At 34.5% G+C, this 15,905-nt stretch overlaps 2 protein-coding genes across 2 annotated transcripts; both read left to right on the forward strand.

Moving 5' to 3' along the window:
* The first annotated feature begins 2,210 nt into the window (after positions 1-2,210).
* LOC116106030 (expansin-A10-like) lies at positions 2,211-3,726 on the forward strand. The gene is made up of 3 exons (XM_031392391.1): positions 2,211-2,509; positions 2,595-2,904; positions 3,017-3,726. The coding sequence occupies exons 1-3, from the start codon at positions 2,383-2,385 to the stop codon at positions 3,318-3,320; spliced, it is 741 nt and encodes a 246-aa protein (XP_031248251.1). The 5' UTR covers positions 2,211-2,382; the 3' UTR covers positions 3,321-3,726.
* Positions 3,727-5,325: 1,599 nt separating this feature from the next.
* On the forward strand, positions 5,326-8,908 carry LOC116106435. Its single transcript, XM_031392803.1, has 10 exons — positions 5,326-5,337; positions 5,540-5,664; positions 5,779-5,901; positions 6,024-6,117; positions 6,211-6,270; positions 6,463-6,525; positions 6,619-6,819; positions 6,938-7,049; positions 7,129-7,346; positions 8,458-8,908. Exons 1-10 carry the CDS (start codon positions 5,326-5,328, stop codon positions 8,548-8,550), a joined length of 1,101 nt encoding a protein of 366 aa, XP_031248663.1. The 3' UTR covers positions 8,551-8,908.
* The last annotated feature ends 6,997 nt before the right edge of the window (positions 8,909-15,905 follow it).

The raw sequence follows: 15,905 nt of genomic DNA on the forward strand, positions 1-15,905 counted from the left end.
AAAGCGACAATTTTGATTTCAGCGCGATTCAATCCCAACATCGAGAGATTTTTTTCGTAATTAACTTTATTATGGAGAAAGTCTCTTAATTTGCTTGAATCAGTAGCATTCTTTTTAACTTATTCTAAGCCTTTTAAGGCGGCATGAGTTAAAATTAGCTTGAAACCTTTATTCTTCATGTTTGTTCCATAATAGGTTTGTTTATGAGGCTATTATCTTTAAGTCTTTTCATTCATTATATGCAGTCAACAAAGCTATTGTGTAATTTTGGACTTGTCAGGTATATTTATGAATGGCCAGTTGGCTTATGCAGGCTCAACTTCATATTTATTCTCTCTCTGATGCATCACATTGCCCTTCCAATGCCTTGAAAAATCAGAATAAAGAAGTGCATTTCCTCGTTAAATTGTTAAAATATGTTCATATATCATGTGAAAACCATAATGAATGACAAGTTGCATCATAAGCATTATTTCCTCAGTTTTTAAAACTAATCCGAAATGGCCGGAGGGATTTGTGGCAATGGCGAAGTGGGGTTGTCTTCAATCTTTAATTACTTGCTACTTAACATTAAAAAACCTCACCAATTGACTTCGTAAGATCAGTCCACATGAGTATAGCAGGCGAAGCGCGACCGGTTGCTTGCAGATTATGTGATTAGTTTTATTGAACAATGAGGTTTAACTCGACAGTACAAAAGTGTAGTACTGTGATAGATAGCTTAGCCTTCACTCTTGCTGCAGACCAAATTAGCATTAAAATATGGTGAAGAAAAAGCTGAAACTACAGGCTGCAGCCTTACATTGCGTAGAAGATATGGCAGTTGAAGAAAGAAAGAAATATCAAATATTCCAAGTGGGGTTCTTTTTAAAAGATTTTGCAGCCCTGTAATCATATAATCATACTTGTTTGTTAAAGGGTTCATTTCAGAAAAAGTTATGCATGCCCATCAAGTTATTTACCAAGATAACTCATTCTTTAGGATAAGGTTTTATTAATATTATATGCATAATGCCATCTTCTTCCTTCATGCTGATGCATATCTGTAAAGTTATACAATTTTTTACACATTTGTTTGAGAATTTACAGATGGTTACAGCTAAGAGTGTTTAATAAAGAGAAGGAAAAGTTAAATATTTTCTAAGAAGAAGAAGAAGAAAGCAAAAGGGATAAAAAAGGAAAGATGATTATTATAAGGTGGACGGTTTGCCACATGCACACCACTTTGATTTAATCCATAAGATCCTGAATTTGAGGTAGTCAAATTCACTACTAATTAATCTTCTTAACTTTGATAAAACTATATAATATAATATAATATATAAAATGATATGAGATTCTTCTCGGTATTGGTGTCAAAAGTAAGAGGTGGATTCCCAACAGGAATGGCCAAAGCATATTTTTTACAGCTTCCTAGAATATTAAGCTGCACGATGATGAGTCAAAATGAAGTACCCTCCACACCCATGTGCCTTTTTTTTTTTTTTTTTTTTTATATTATCAAATAATTAATATAAGGCAGCTAATTAAAGATAAAACTATTGACTACGGAGATTCTTTTATTAGTATGGCTACAAAAAGCAGAGGACATCAGTTTAGTTTGCTAGCTAATTGCTAAAGTATGATGCAAGAAATGCTCAGAATTTCAATCTTTTCCTCTTGGATGGAATATTATAACTGTAAGAATAAAGATTTGTCCATCTACCAATGCCAATTAGTGGTGTCCACTTCCTCTTGTCTTTGGACTGCTGATATAAAAGTTCATTATGTTCTGTTAATCTTTTCAACGATTAACTACCGCGAGAAGCGAATCTTATAGCATGAGACGACAAGAATAAATTAATGAGGAATATAATGTGATAAGGAAAGCTATGCAAATTTAACTGATTTTGTTTTGCAGTGGCTTAGAATAATGAACAATCTGCATAACTTTCTTGAATTACAGCCAGTACCATTTTCAGTGTCACTAAGAGAACATCACACATTTCCTCATAAAAGTTTCAGCTCCACTTGACCACCATTTATGCGCATTCCCAAGGTATCTTGGTATTGAAAATGGAGGTCAAAAGTCCACTTGACTGCACTACTAGGCAAATGGATATTTTTTTAAGAAGTGGAAGTGGGGAGTTTCTTAACTCTGTGGTTGGTTATTTTTAACGGTTTCAGTTTTAGTTAGTTGCAGATACCGCTTTAAAAGTTTCTGTTTTCTATTATTTTAGCCATACAATATTTTATTTATATAACCTCTCACTTCCCTTGCTTCCTCATCTATATATACACTTGAATCCCCTGACTTCCTTCTCATATTCTCCCTCTTCTCTCTTTACTTGTTTTAGCTGGGCACATTCTCTTCTAATTTCTCAATTTCTCTTTGGTTAAGAAATGGAAGTTGTTGGATATGTCATAGTAGCTTTGCTCACAACACTAAAAGCAGTTGAGGGCTCTGGAAGTGGGTGGATAAATGCTCATGCTACCTTCTATGGAGGCGGCGATGCCTCCGGCACAATGGGTTTGTTTGCTACATTTTTTTTACTTTTTCTTCTTTCATTGTTTAGGCATGTTTGTTGCATGCTCTAAATTGTTTGGTTATGCAGGTGGAGCTTGTGGGTATGGAAATCTTTACAGCCAGGGCTATGGGACAAACACAGCTGCACTAAGTACTGCTTTATTCAACAGTGGGTTGAGGTGCGGATCTTGCTATGAGATTAAATGTGTAAACACTAAATGGTGCTTATCAGGATCCATTATTGTCACTGCAACCAACTTCTGCCCCCCAAACCTTGCTCTCCCTAATAACAACGGAGGCTGGTGCAATCCTCCCCTTCAACACTTTGATCTTTCGCAGCCCGTCTTCCAACACATCGCTCAGTACAAAGCCGGAATAGTCCCAGTTCAGTACAGGAGGTAAGCACATACACCATTTTATCAAACAATTTTTTACTTTACTTGCCTAACGTCTCAATTTATGGAGGAAAATCATTAAATCTGTTTTTCTTTTGGTGATGTTGTGTTGCAGGGTTGCTTGCAAGAAGGCTGGAGGAATCAGATTCACAATCAATGGACACTCCTACTTCAATCTTGTGCTCATAACCAATGTAGGCGGCGCAGGCGACGTGGTTGCTGTGGAGATAAAAGGTTCAAAAACTGGGTGGCAATCCATGTCCAGGAACTGGGGTCAGAACTGGCAAAGCAACTCCTACCTCAATGGTCAAGCCCTCTCTTTCAAGGTCACAACCAGCGATGGACGCACTGTCATCTCCAACAGCGCGGCTCCATCCAACTGGAACTTTGGCCAAACCTACAGTGGAGGCCAGTTCTAACTTTCCCAACACAAAATCTGACCATAATCACACTTCCAAATTGAGTTGGCAACCTCTAACTTCAGCAACATTTTCTTCTTCTCTAATTACATATCTACGTATATAAGAGTGTGTCATGGTGGGGTGTTATAGAAATAGCCCCCCATGTGGGATTTTTGCCTGACTGCAAGCTTTTAGTTAGGCTTCTTTTCTGTAAACTGAGGGAATCTACAAACAGTAGAAGGCTTCAAAGTAAGTAACCAATAGGTTTGTTTTTTCTGATGTATTTGTGGTGTGTGATACACATTTTGGCTGAGGTGAAAAAGGCATTTCACCCGCTTAAGCTCAGTTGGTTTTGTTATCTGATGCTTTGTGTCCTTGTAATATCTATAGGAAATAAATAATACTTGGAGTGTGGTTAATGGAACAAGTTTCAGTTTCAATTTTACTCTTTTCCCCAGAAACAAGCACTTTTCCTCAATTGGGTTGCATTGAAGCTTTTGACTGATGCCAACCCATTTGGCATTATCATATTGGTGTAAAATAAGGTGATTACCAATTGCAGAAAACGGGAGCTATAACTTAGCATAGTGGTGAGGTAATTTTAAGGGTGGAGATATGATACCAAATACCAATGTCACTCTTGGTAAATGTAAGTTTGAACAAAAGAAGCTTCAAGCACTGGAGTCTTGATGACCACGAAAATGGTGATTAATTGCACAAAATCTTCAGCTGACTTGGATGACGCGCCTTGGTCCAATGGTCCAACCTTTGGTTGACTGTCTGGAGAGTATTGTCAAACCTCTCCAGGTAGCTTCTTATAGCTGAGTCAAGCTGTGAGCTTGACGGGATATCTCCCACAGCATTCTGCGGGGCTGAAGGTTTTTTGGAAGAGGTATCCCCCTGAACTTAGGGGGATCCCTGAGTGCCCTGGTTAGTTTACTCATGTTCTGGTTGGCAGGTCATTCGTTGCTGTAGGATCGGTGGGTTGGAGACTCTCCTGATGAAGGATGAACAGTAAATCAGGCTCTCCTTCTAGCGCCAAACTGTTGATGCAAGATTTTGCACCAATGAAATGCACGTGCGAAATGTTGTAAGGACCCCGAAATCACACATGAAAGTAATGGATAAGAAATAGTAAATGCAATGGAGACAACTTTTAAAGTGGTTCGGATGCTAAGGTAACAAGTCCTACGTCTACTGATGTTTATATTGATGATGGTGGTCAAGTCGCTATTAGCGGACTGACTTTATAGTGATATTACAAGGTATCAGTTGCTAAGAAAAGAGAGAGCAATTAATCAAGCGAAAAATGTGCTAATCCCCTTAATGAGAGATGAATTCCTAATTTATAGTGAGATACCTTGAGGCAATGATCACTAAATCTGCAAGTTGGTGGGATTATCTGTGCAAATCCCTCTTTATGTCACATTGCCCATCTTCCAGAGTGATTTGCGCGATTTAGAGCAGGGATTAGACACGTGAGAGCACCACAGCCTCCTGACTCGCCTGGCGCGTGCCCATTAACTTGACAAACCCAGACGGTGGCTATTCCAATGATCTGACTTTTGCGGGCTAAAAGGTCCTGACATCAGCCCTTATATTTTTAAGCATAACACTTTTAAATAATAAGATAAAAACAAAATCAAATTTACTATTTCTCTTCCTTTCTCACTCCTTAAAACTTTTTTTTTTTTCTCTAAAATATGATTTACTCATTTAATTAATATCATAGTTTGCTTCAGCTCTTTAATTAGATCAAATTAAACTCCACTTTCATATTGTCTTTTTAAAAAAATAATATATATATTTAAATAAATGTTTTTAATTGATAGTTTATTTAAAAAAAAAGTTATTATTTTCAGACAAATATACCGAACATATTATTATTTTTCAATCAATTTCAATATTTTTAAAATACATAAAACGAATTCAAAAAATTCACAAATAAACACACCCTTTTATACTTAGAGGATAGATCCAAGTATCCAACCAAATATTTAACATTAAGTACGGATGGACCAAAATGGAGTCACAGGTATTAGGTTAACCCATGGATCTATCCGATATGATAAGCCCATTCTAGCATAAACTTTAGAGACTTGGGCCCAAAATGACTAATAATCGGGCTTCTTTTAACTCGATTTGGGCCACAATTTTCAAACAAGTTACTCTTACACAGCCCGTTTAGCCCGCGGGCTGAGGTTGGTTTAACTGTGTTGGAGCCCCCATTCCAACAGAAAAGACAAATAAAAATTGGACTGAACTGCAACTGCAATTTCGCGTGGCTCCTTGAAGGGATTTTTGGAACAGGGAATAATTCATTCCATCAATCAAGATCTGTTCTTAGCTCTTCTGTTTTCTGGTTAGTTTCTCTCTGCTTTAGATCTTCTTTTCATTCGATAATCGTATTGCCGCTTTCTCAATTTGATTTTTAATTTTAAGAAACATAATAATCAATTAATTGCATGAATTGAAGGATGAAGATGAAGGCGAGTTGCGTTCTGTTAGCGTTTTTGTTGTTATTTGAATCTCTAGACGTATATGCTTTGGCTTCCCCTTCCACTGTGCCCGCCTTTCTTTGGTCTCCTCATCTCAATCAGTAAGCTTCTGTTATTTTTTTTTTTTTTTAATTTTTTTTAAATGTTCATTATTATTATTGTTATGATTTGAATTGTGGTATTTCAAATTAATGGATGGATGAATGAATGGGTTCTTTTACAGGTTGCAATCTGATAATGTTTTAGATTATCAAACAATATCTCCGAAGGATCTGGCAAAGTCTGTTCTTTCTCAAGGGGGCTGGTCTGATTTATTGGTATTCCTTTTGTTATTATCATCTTTTGATAATTTCTTTCTGATATTTTTTTAAAATTTTTAGTACAAAGTTTCACATTTATTACTTTTTCAGTGCTCAAGGAAGCAATCTTCCCAATCTGTTGATGTGGCACTTGTTTTTGTTGGTAGAGAGGTAAGCTTTTGGGTCTCATTATTAACAATTTATGCTTTAAGTTTTGTCACGATAGCCATAAACAATTTATGGTTTTAAAAGTTTGAACTCAGTCTTTTAAGTTTTTGAATCATTGCCATTTAATGCATTGTCACCCTTTTGCTACTTTCATATGTTTAGGTTACTGATGATATTAGTTTTTGTTATCTGTAGTTGGAATCTTCTCATGTTGCTGGGAACAAACATGCTGACTCAGCTTTGGTAGACTTGCTCAAGGTAACTAGAGTTCTGCCCCATTGTCTTAGATGAGTTTCATGGATTTAAATACATCATTTGGGATTTTTAATCCAATCAAAGTTTTGGCAATAGGTCTCTTTTACGAGGTCAAATTTTTCCGTGGCGTTCCCATATGTTGCTGTATCAGGGGAGGAAACAATGGAGAATTTGTTGGTTTCAGAGTTTACAGAAGCTTGTGGGGATGATCTGAGAATCAACAATGTCGCATTTTCAGAGTCCTGTGCTGTAGAGGGTGGCAATTTTCAGAAGCTTGCAGACTTGCACTCAGTTCAGGTAAGTTAGCACAATGTTATGTATCTTGTTATGAAAGTTTTTGCTCAATGGAGAATTTCTAATGCATTTTTAATCCTTGTTATTTGTATTTAACAAAATATTCTTGAATAATGATCAGGATCATCTGCTTTCAAGAATGGAGAAGAAAACAGAGGGGCAAGCTAATTTGGTTGTCTTCTGCTATGATGGCACTAAATCTGAGAATCAACTTGACCAACCACATCCCGAAAGTATGTAAAGTTCATTTAAATAATTTCAGGAGGACGTATCATTTATGTCATCTGATTCAATTTATTAAACCATATGCAGGTGAGGTTATCTCGGGGCTTATTCATTCTGTGGAGCAGTCAGGGGCAAAGTACACAGTTCTTTATGTTTCTGATCCTGTTAGGTCTATTCAGTATCCTACTTATCGGGAGCTAGAAAGGTTTCTTGCTGAAGGTGCTGTAGGAAATGGGTCAGCGAATTCCACTGGCTGTGATGAAGTTTGCAAGTTTAAGTCATCGCTTCTTGAGGGAATTCTAGTTGTAAGTTGTTGCCTCTTTTGTTCTTATGTCTGCAACTTAAATAGCTATGGTTTGGCTTTTCTGCATAGAAACTGAGAGATTATTTCTTTCTCTACTTTGATATTTAGCTAATATAAGAAGATATGCGCCTTAAATAGTCTGTTTGTTTTCTTTATTTTAAAAAAGTTCTCCAGAGCAGCCTATTTAGTCTATTGGTGCCAACTTTTCTTTTTGGTGTCTCTAAATAGGGCTGGAAGGCTTGGACCAAGACACCATTCTCATCTCTTCATCTTATTTTGACCTTTGAAAAGCTCATAAAAGTGACCATGAGCTAATTTGATGTTCCTTCTATGACTAATGATATGCCCATTTGACTAGGGAGATATGTAGCTACTTGTAGGATAGGATGATAAGAGTTTGGGCTCATGAAGATTCAGTTATCTTAGCTAAAAATGGTGACCAAAATTTTGAGTCTTGTAGTGTCAATATTACCTATGCTGTTATATTCTCCTTGGCTGTTGCTCTTAGCTTGAGCCATCCTTTTTTATTTTTTATTTTTTTATTTTTATCCTCTTTCTCCCCTCCCTCTCATTCTTTTCCTTTATGCAAAACCATCTTCCACATTTTCTTTGAGGTTCTTTCTCTTCATAGTAAGAGAAGAGTTAGAAACAACCTTGTTCATATGGTCTGTAGCTCTGCGTTCATCCCTTATACTGATTAAGATTGAACAATAGTGGTTATGATATTAATCATTTAGTTAAACTGTGACTAGTTTGTTTCTGTCTTGGGTGCCTCTAGTGAAACCTTTTAGTATGAACCTTTTGCCTATTTGTAATTATTTGCAATTAGTTGAGGCTGCATTATATTATTGTTAGTATGTCCACTCTTCAAACTTTCTATGAAACTAGTGAGAGTAGGTATATCTTCTCATGTTTCTATATTCTCATAATGTACGGCCGATGTTTGATGTAGGGTTCTTTTATCGTGTGGGGGTTGAATATTTTTGGATTGATGGGTTTGAACATACTGTTTATGATGTATTAGTGTTGCTGTGCACTGATCATCTTGCTACTCGCTATTGTACATTTTTACATTTCTAGGGTCCTGATATTACTCTTTGCTTGTATTTCAGGCGATTGTTCTGCTTCTAATTTTAATATCAGGCCTTTGCTGTATGATGGGCATTGACACGCCGACAAGATTTGAGGCACCCCATGAATCTTAATTAATTGTTTGTGCAAGATAATAGCTTAATGTTATGGGTTGCCAGGGTCTTCTTTTGCAGGGACTGGCAAAAGGTATTGGTCATTTGTTATATATAGTTGCAGTCAGTAGTGATGCAGATGCTATCTTGTAATATTTGTTTACCTATTTCAATTCACATTTGGTTATGTTACTAATGGAGAGACCCTTCATATCAACACGGCATATTTGTTCTCTTTCTCCTTGTGTTTCTGAAATAGGGATTCATATCTTGCACTGGGTAGGGTTTGTAGCAGTGATATTAAATAGCCTCATTGGTATTGTAATTGATTTCACTGTAGGTCATATTTTTTGCTATTTTGTGAAAATAAATTATTCAATGCTGAGCTGGCAGTGATGCAGAAATGCTATATTATTTCCTTCAAAAGCTTTCTGCATTTTTCTAAATTTTCGAATAAGTTCTTTGCGATCTGCAGAGGTTAAAAGTTTTCTTTACTGTGCACTTATGGATGATGTCTCCGTTTTTTACCTTCCCACTTTTGGTTCTAGTGTTTGTTTTGCTAAAGATGTGTAGATTTCGAATTGAGGACTCATCATGTCTGAACTGCAATGAAACAATTCTTAGATTCTGGTGCTTTCTTTGCTGTATAAGTTCATTATTTCATTCGCGTCCCTGCCTAGGTTCATAATGTCTTTAATCATGTTATCAACTTTGTCACTCTTGAAGTTGCGATTATAGACGAGTACTTTGAACTTGCAAGCAAAAGGAGTGCATAATTTTAGGTTTTTCAAGACTATAATGTTGGTTTAAATTGCTAACGTTGGCATTGTCCTTTCGGTTTGTTGAGATGAAGTGAAACAGCTTATGAGAATGTTCAAAATGACAGTTCCAAGAGATCTGTATTATTTATTCATTAATGTTCAAATTCCCTTGACCTAATGCATATTATGCAGTTCTTTTTTAATTTCTTTTTCATGGTAAGTATTTTCCATATTGCATCGAAATAAGAAAGGTTCTTTCTGTCTGCTTGATAGTGGGATGTTGAAGTATATCTAAACACAACTATTCTTCTCCATTCACTTTCTTTTCAATTTTTGATTTATATAACATTTGATTTCACTGACCAGAGAATTGAGGAATTAAAAGTGCAATGAATATGCCTAACCTTATCTTCCTGCACTTGATAAATTAACACTTCAAACCTTTAAGAGCTTAGCTGAATGGTTAGGTATGTAGTTTGCTTTCACAAGATCTGGGGTTTTGAGCTCCGTCTTGAGCATCTGCATGTCAAAGGTCATTGTTTCTAAGATTCTGAGGTTTTCTATTTTCTAAAGATGGTTGGGTTTTGTGGGATTCTAATTTTAAATTTGGGCTTACAAAGTAATAATGGGGATTTTTGGAATATTAAAAAAAATAAAAGCTAAAATTCCCTCCACTGTGCACTCTGCAGTTGTCATCTCTTCTCTCTCTAGTATCTTTGGTATATGACCTGTAATGTGATGTTGCTGTCTTTAGCTTTTCACTTTAGCTGTTTCTACAGCCATCTCTGCTTGATATCACAGAGCCCTTGTGACCCACTTTTGAGATGGAGGAAGCAACTCGTTTATGTCAATCTTACCATAATTCCATCCCGTGTAAAGCCAAAGAAGCCTATATTTCAACTGCCCATTTATATAAAATGCGTGTGCCACAGAGAGAGAGAATACTGGAAACAAAAATGATGGGGAATAAACAAAATCAGAAGAGAAGAGAAACAAAAGGAATCCTATATCCATTTTTGAAGTGAGTGCTTTAAAACATTAGCAAAGAAGCAATACACAAACATAGCAGGCATTGATGTTTGAGTCCTCTCACTTCCCTAGATTTAAACATCCACTATATGTTTCTTAGCTACTCTGCACTGCTCTCAATTCTGATATAATTTTTTTTTTTTTTTAACATTTCGGTGGAAATTATATGAATAAATAGAATAAGAAAGTGACCCTTTTTCTTATTTATATATATGAAAGTGTCAGTGTATATAAGATTCCCTTATTCATCACAATCTTTATTTCTTTATGTTTGATGTCGTTTTGCTATAGCTTTTGTTCATGCGGACATGCCCTTTCGGGTTGCTGTAGAGATACTAGCTATCTATGAGGTACTGCACGTGAATTTTATTTGTACAACAATATCACCATTGAAAGTTGAATCCACTATGTCTTTTCTTTCTTTCTTTCACAGTCTAGGGAATGCTGTAAGCTGTAACGAAACTAACATGTTTGTCACTAATTGAAAATTTTTATCCCAACCCCCATTATTGAAACTTCCCAAATCTTTTTGCCGCATTCTTTTAATTACATTTTGTTCGTGCGAAAAAAATGGCTTGGACAGATGCTGCTGCGTGAGAGGTAGGTTAAAATTTATCCCTCAACGCATATATTTCTTCATCATCTCATGATTTGGCTTCCTGTACATCGTATTTGTTTTCTTTAATTTGCAAGTTTTAATTATCTGAGGAGGAGAGAAAAGGGAAATGGGATGGTGAAGAACTTTACCCTTATCCCCTCTCTTCATTTGTATAATACTCTTTTGGTCCATATCCTTCTTGGAGTTTTCCATATATACTCAACCAATCTCTCTTTTAATTCATCCATTGCATTCTATAAATTTATATATATAACACTCGTGGAGCTCTCCCTCTTTGGGCAAACAATGCTATCACCACCGGAATAATACCCTTCTCTGATGGGCGAAGAAATGGATTTCCCTGTCCCTCCCCATTTTAGCCTATGTATGTTTGTGGAGGACATGGCTTCTACTGGTGCTCTTAGAGTTCTATTCTTTTTATCTAAGGCCTTGCCTGCAGGCATAGAAAGTATTGTGCAGCCAAGGATGACTTGCCGGCCGACTCTTTTCCTGTGGTTATCTCTTTGAATGATTCACAGAGATGAAGTTGGCAAGTTGTTCTTGGCTACATGTTTCTTTCTACCCCGTATGCGAGGCCTCTGATGACTTCTTATATTCGTTAAAGGAGCTTCTGCAACAAATTAAAAAGGTAATGCTTCAGCTTTAAATAATGGTTTTTGGTTTATTATATGCTTAATTAATACACATTTCTTCTGCATCATATATACCAAGTAACACTTGAGGATCAGTTGTAAAAAGCGTTTTCTGGCATTGTTGCAGATTTTTCAACATTGCATGCTACATGGATTTCATTTTTCATGAGCTTTAAGCTGGTCTTTACTAGCCATATATAGTACAACTTGTCAGTCTGATTATGAGTTTATTAATTTGATGCTTTCATTCATGAGTCAATCGTATAAATTATTGCATATGAAAGATAGTCAATCAAGTTTTTGTATTTTAAACAATAAATAGTCATCAAACTGTCAAAAGTCAGCATCAGAAAGTCTTAAATGTCTAGAATAATTAGTGCAACATCAAACCTAATTCACTGCACAGATTCACATTTCTCACTTCTTTTAATTACAATTAGGTTGAGGGTCGTCAAATTAAAACAACAATACTATGCATCCCAAAAGTTATCATCCCAAATAAAGTATAATCCTATATGGTGTTGAGATATAAATGAAATGTTGATTTGGTAAATGACTTGACATGTTATATAAGATAACACATCATTTGAGATGTGAACCTAACCCAAGACTTGTCTTGAGTTAGGAATAATGTGATGTATAATTGTTCTTAGTCTTGTTTAGTTTTTAGTTTTTTTTTTTTTTGAATCCTATCCCAACACATCTTGTGGTAGAATGTCTTTGTCTTTCTGTTACTTTGCTTGCTTCTCTCCTTTGTCTACGATTCTTCGCGTGTTTAAGATAGACAAATAAGAGGAGATTAAATTTTTAGTCTATTAGCTTGTGATTTTGTTTCTATCCCAGGGTCTATCTTAAGGTAGGATGGTTGATTTTTTTATGACATCTTTGTACAATCTTTCTTTCTTTTAATGATACTACTTACTAATCCAAAAAAAAAAAAAAAAAAAAAAAAATTGAGATATAATTTGGATGTGTAGTATTACTCAAATTAAAAAGGGTAAAAAGAAAAACCGTTAATCATATGTTGTTTCAAGAAATAAGAGTTATATAGTTTACCATAATTTCAAGATTCTAGGTTAACATAGTTTCTCTACTTATTGCTAGGTTTTGATGTGAAAATTTTATTTTTCTGTGGTTTTAATAAACATGAGATATTGCTGTTTTATGTTTAGAGATGGATAATTATAGTATTGATATAGTGTTTTTGCAGTGAGATCAGTAGGAATTTAAGAGCTCAAATATGTCTGGGTGCTTAAAACTCTGAACTTTCTCCAATAGCAATACAAGAATAAGCTTAAATATTATCTCGTTTAGTACATAATAAACTGCTTATTATCTCCTTTGAAAACGAGGTTTAGTGTGTTAATTACTAAATCTAATGCTAGGACGGGAGCTGCTCTATATTCAGAGTCTGTTTGGTATGACTTATTCGAGTGAAACTTATAAAAACAGAGCTTATTAGAGTAAAGCTTATGAAAATATATGTTTTATGAAAGCCCTTGTGGTTAGATGACGAACCCTTTAACCATTGGAGTTAACTATATATAAAGATCTTATGTTTCAGTGGTGGAAGAGACAATTAATTGTTGGGTTTACTAAAAAAAATTACAAAATAAAATAATGGATGGTTTTGAAATTTTAACACTGCAAATAAGTTGAAAAGAGTTTATGGGAAAAGCTCAACCCGTAAAATATCAAGCAAACAACCTAAAAAAAAAAAAAAAAAAAAAAATTAAAAATACTTATAACTCTAAATAAACTGTTTAGTAAGAAAATAAGCTCAAAAAAACATGCTTTTAAAAACTAACTTAACCTAAAACAGGAGCTCTAGAAGGTGTGAATATTAGTATATTAGAATGAGAGAAGTGAAGTCTATATATAGAATTTGCATGTCGGTTGGGCTGTGACTTGGAATAATGTAGAAGTTGGTTGGTAGGTTTAGAGAACTTTGATTGGGTGGTGAAGCCTTTCGAGGCTGAGTTTTGCATGGCTCATTCATATTCATCCTATTTTATACCTGTTATCCTGGCTTAAAATCTTTACATCATAGCATGTCGGATATGTATTGAGCTTCTAATTTAGGTGGTTGCCGCTTGAGTTGGCCTTTCTTCTTGAGGTGGTAGTCAAAATGTGTTGACATTTTATATATAAATGTATATTTCACTTAATTTTATGATTTTGGTTGTGAATCATTCATAGTTTATCAATCTAATAGTGTTCATATATATTGAACAAGCAGTAAAAGGAATTACGTACCTATAACTTTTCTCTTAACACAGTTGACTTAACAAATATAATTGGTTTAAAAGTAGTATGAAATATTAAGTCAATCTATTAGGGTTGATATATCAATATATATTTCTCGACACACATTTCACTTAAACGGTGAAATGTAGAATGTGGTGAAACCAATGCTTTCTTTCTTTAACTGTTGAAAGGAAGCATTAAGAATTCTATTAAAGATGGTACAAATTTTTTTTAGGTAGAATAGATGTATCATGTCATTTAATGCATATATTCAATATAAATATATTAATTTATATATTTTTCTAAAAACTATTTAGTTTATAAATATATAAATGATGTAATATATTTGTTCTATAAAAAAGTAGTTTCTCGAAAGAGCTGATATTCAGTTGTGCCCTAGAAGTTGTTTAATTGGAGGAAGAATTACTAATCTTTATCAAGTAGAAAGGGATGTGCAGGGTTTGGAAGCAAATGGAATAAGTGGATAGTTAATGACATATGCATGCATGTGGTAATGGGGACTACATCAGAATCATTCATGCATAATGTTCTTCAGCAGAAAATCAAAGAATTCCCCAGAAATTCTGATGCTTCTCTCGGTTAATTTTACTGCTGTCTGTTGTCATCAGTGAAGGTTTCTTCTCCATCTCCATCTCCATGAGTTAAATATTAAATAGTTAATTTGGTTCATATGAGTTAGATGCGAGTGCTTCTTTCGTTTGACAAGCAAATCTAAGATTATGATTCAAAGAATTAATGTGTTTATGTTCAAGAGTTGATGCTGGTAAATTGATGAACACCATGTTTGCCTCTGAAGTTGCTAGGAGAAAACCCTTTTTCTTAATCTTCTGCGATTTATTTCATTTCCCCCCCTGTGATCGAGACAGTCCCTATATAATATCAACAGTTCAACACCCTCTTACAAAATCATGTAAAAACCTCATATGAAGGTGCTTTTTATACTTTTTAAATGAAGCAACTGACATTATAATTGTTAGTGTTGTTGACCACTTCAGCATTAATGGACTATGCTGAAGCATTCAGGGTCCCCGTTCGACGTAAGCGGTTTTGGGTTTTTTTCATGTATAATTGTTGAAGGATTTCTTTAAATTATTAATTTCTTATTGGGTTTGGGTTTAGGAATAAGAATTATTGTAAAATCAGGTTTAGTCTCTTAAACCTAATATTTAAACATATTTTTCTCTTGTAATGAGTAATATAACACTCATAAGGCAAATTACTTCATTGTAAACGAGAGAGGTGAGACAGTATTGAAATATTATTGACTCTGCTGGACGTAGTCTGTTAATTAAGTGAATCAAAGTAAATCGCGCATATCTTATCTTTTGTTTTATTGTTTTGATTTGTTATTTTGTTTTCGTATTACTCTCTATTTCGTTCAATAATAAGCGATCTCAAAGAGAAAAAAAATATACATAACCTTCTTCAAATATAATATAATAGCCATAGAATTTTCAATGTTTGCATTTCAATTCCTTTGCTTCCTCAAAATAATATATTTACAAATAAAAAAAGTACTTGGCACTGGAAGAAATTTGTTGTTTTGTACGACCACATGCTCCGAATAACACTTAAATTAAATATCATCATCTTCTGATGAAATTTGTGTGGTTGAAAAGGTCTATTACAATGCAAAATTGGACGAGAATACAAAATTATAATTACAGCCAAGATTTGGTCAGAAAATGTTGGATTTATAGGAGCTGAGCTTGTGAATGAATCTTCTTCCCCTATTGCGATCTTTTTCAGATTTTATTAGGTTTGATGTAGTGAAATTAAAGAATAAACAATTGAATGACATATAGTTCAGTAATCATGGAGAATCCACCTAACCCCTTATTATTAATACAAAGACACCTTCAATGATGTCAACTCAATTAATTAACAACTTTTCATTAATTTAATTAGGGTTTTTCTACCCATCAAAGGATGGATCCATGTATGTATTAATTATCTGTTGATTGTCACATTCTTTATTTGTTTCCATCCTCTAAATATACCTTGATGATTGATTAATACACTAATTAATGTTAAGAAATAATATATAGAAATTAGTTACAACTTACA

The sequence above is a fragment of the Pistacia vera genome, unplaced genomic scaffold (genome assembly GCF_008641045.1).
Source record: "Pistacia vera cultivar Batoury unplaced genomic scaffold, PisVer_v2 Contig117, whole genome shotgun sequence".
Classification (NCBI taxonomy): domain Eukaryota; kingdom Viridiplantae; phylum Streptophyta; class Magnoliopsida; order Sapindales; family Anacardiaceae; genus Pistacia; species Pistacia vera.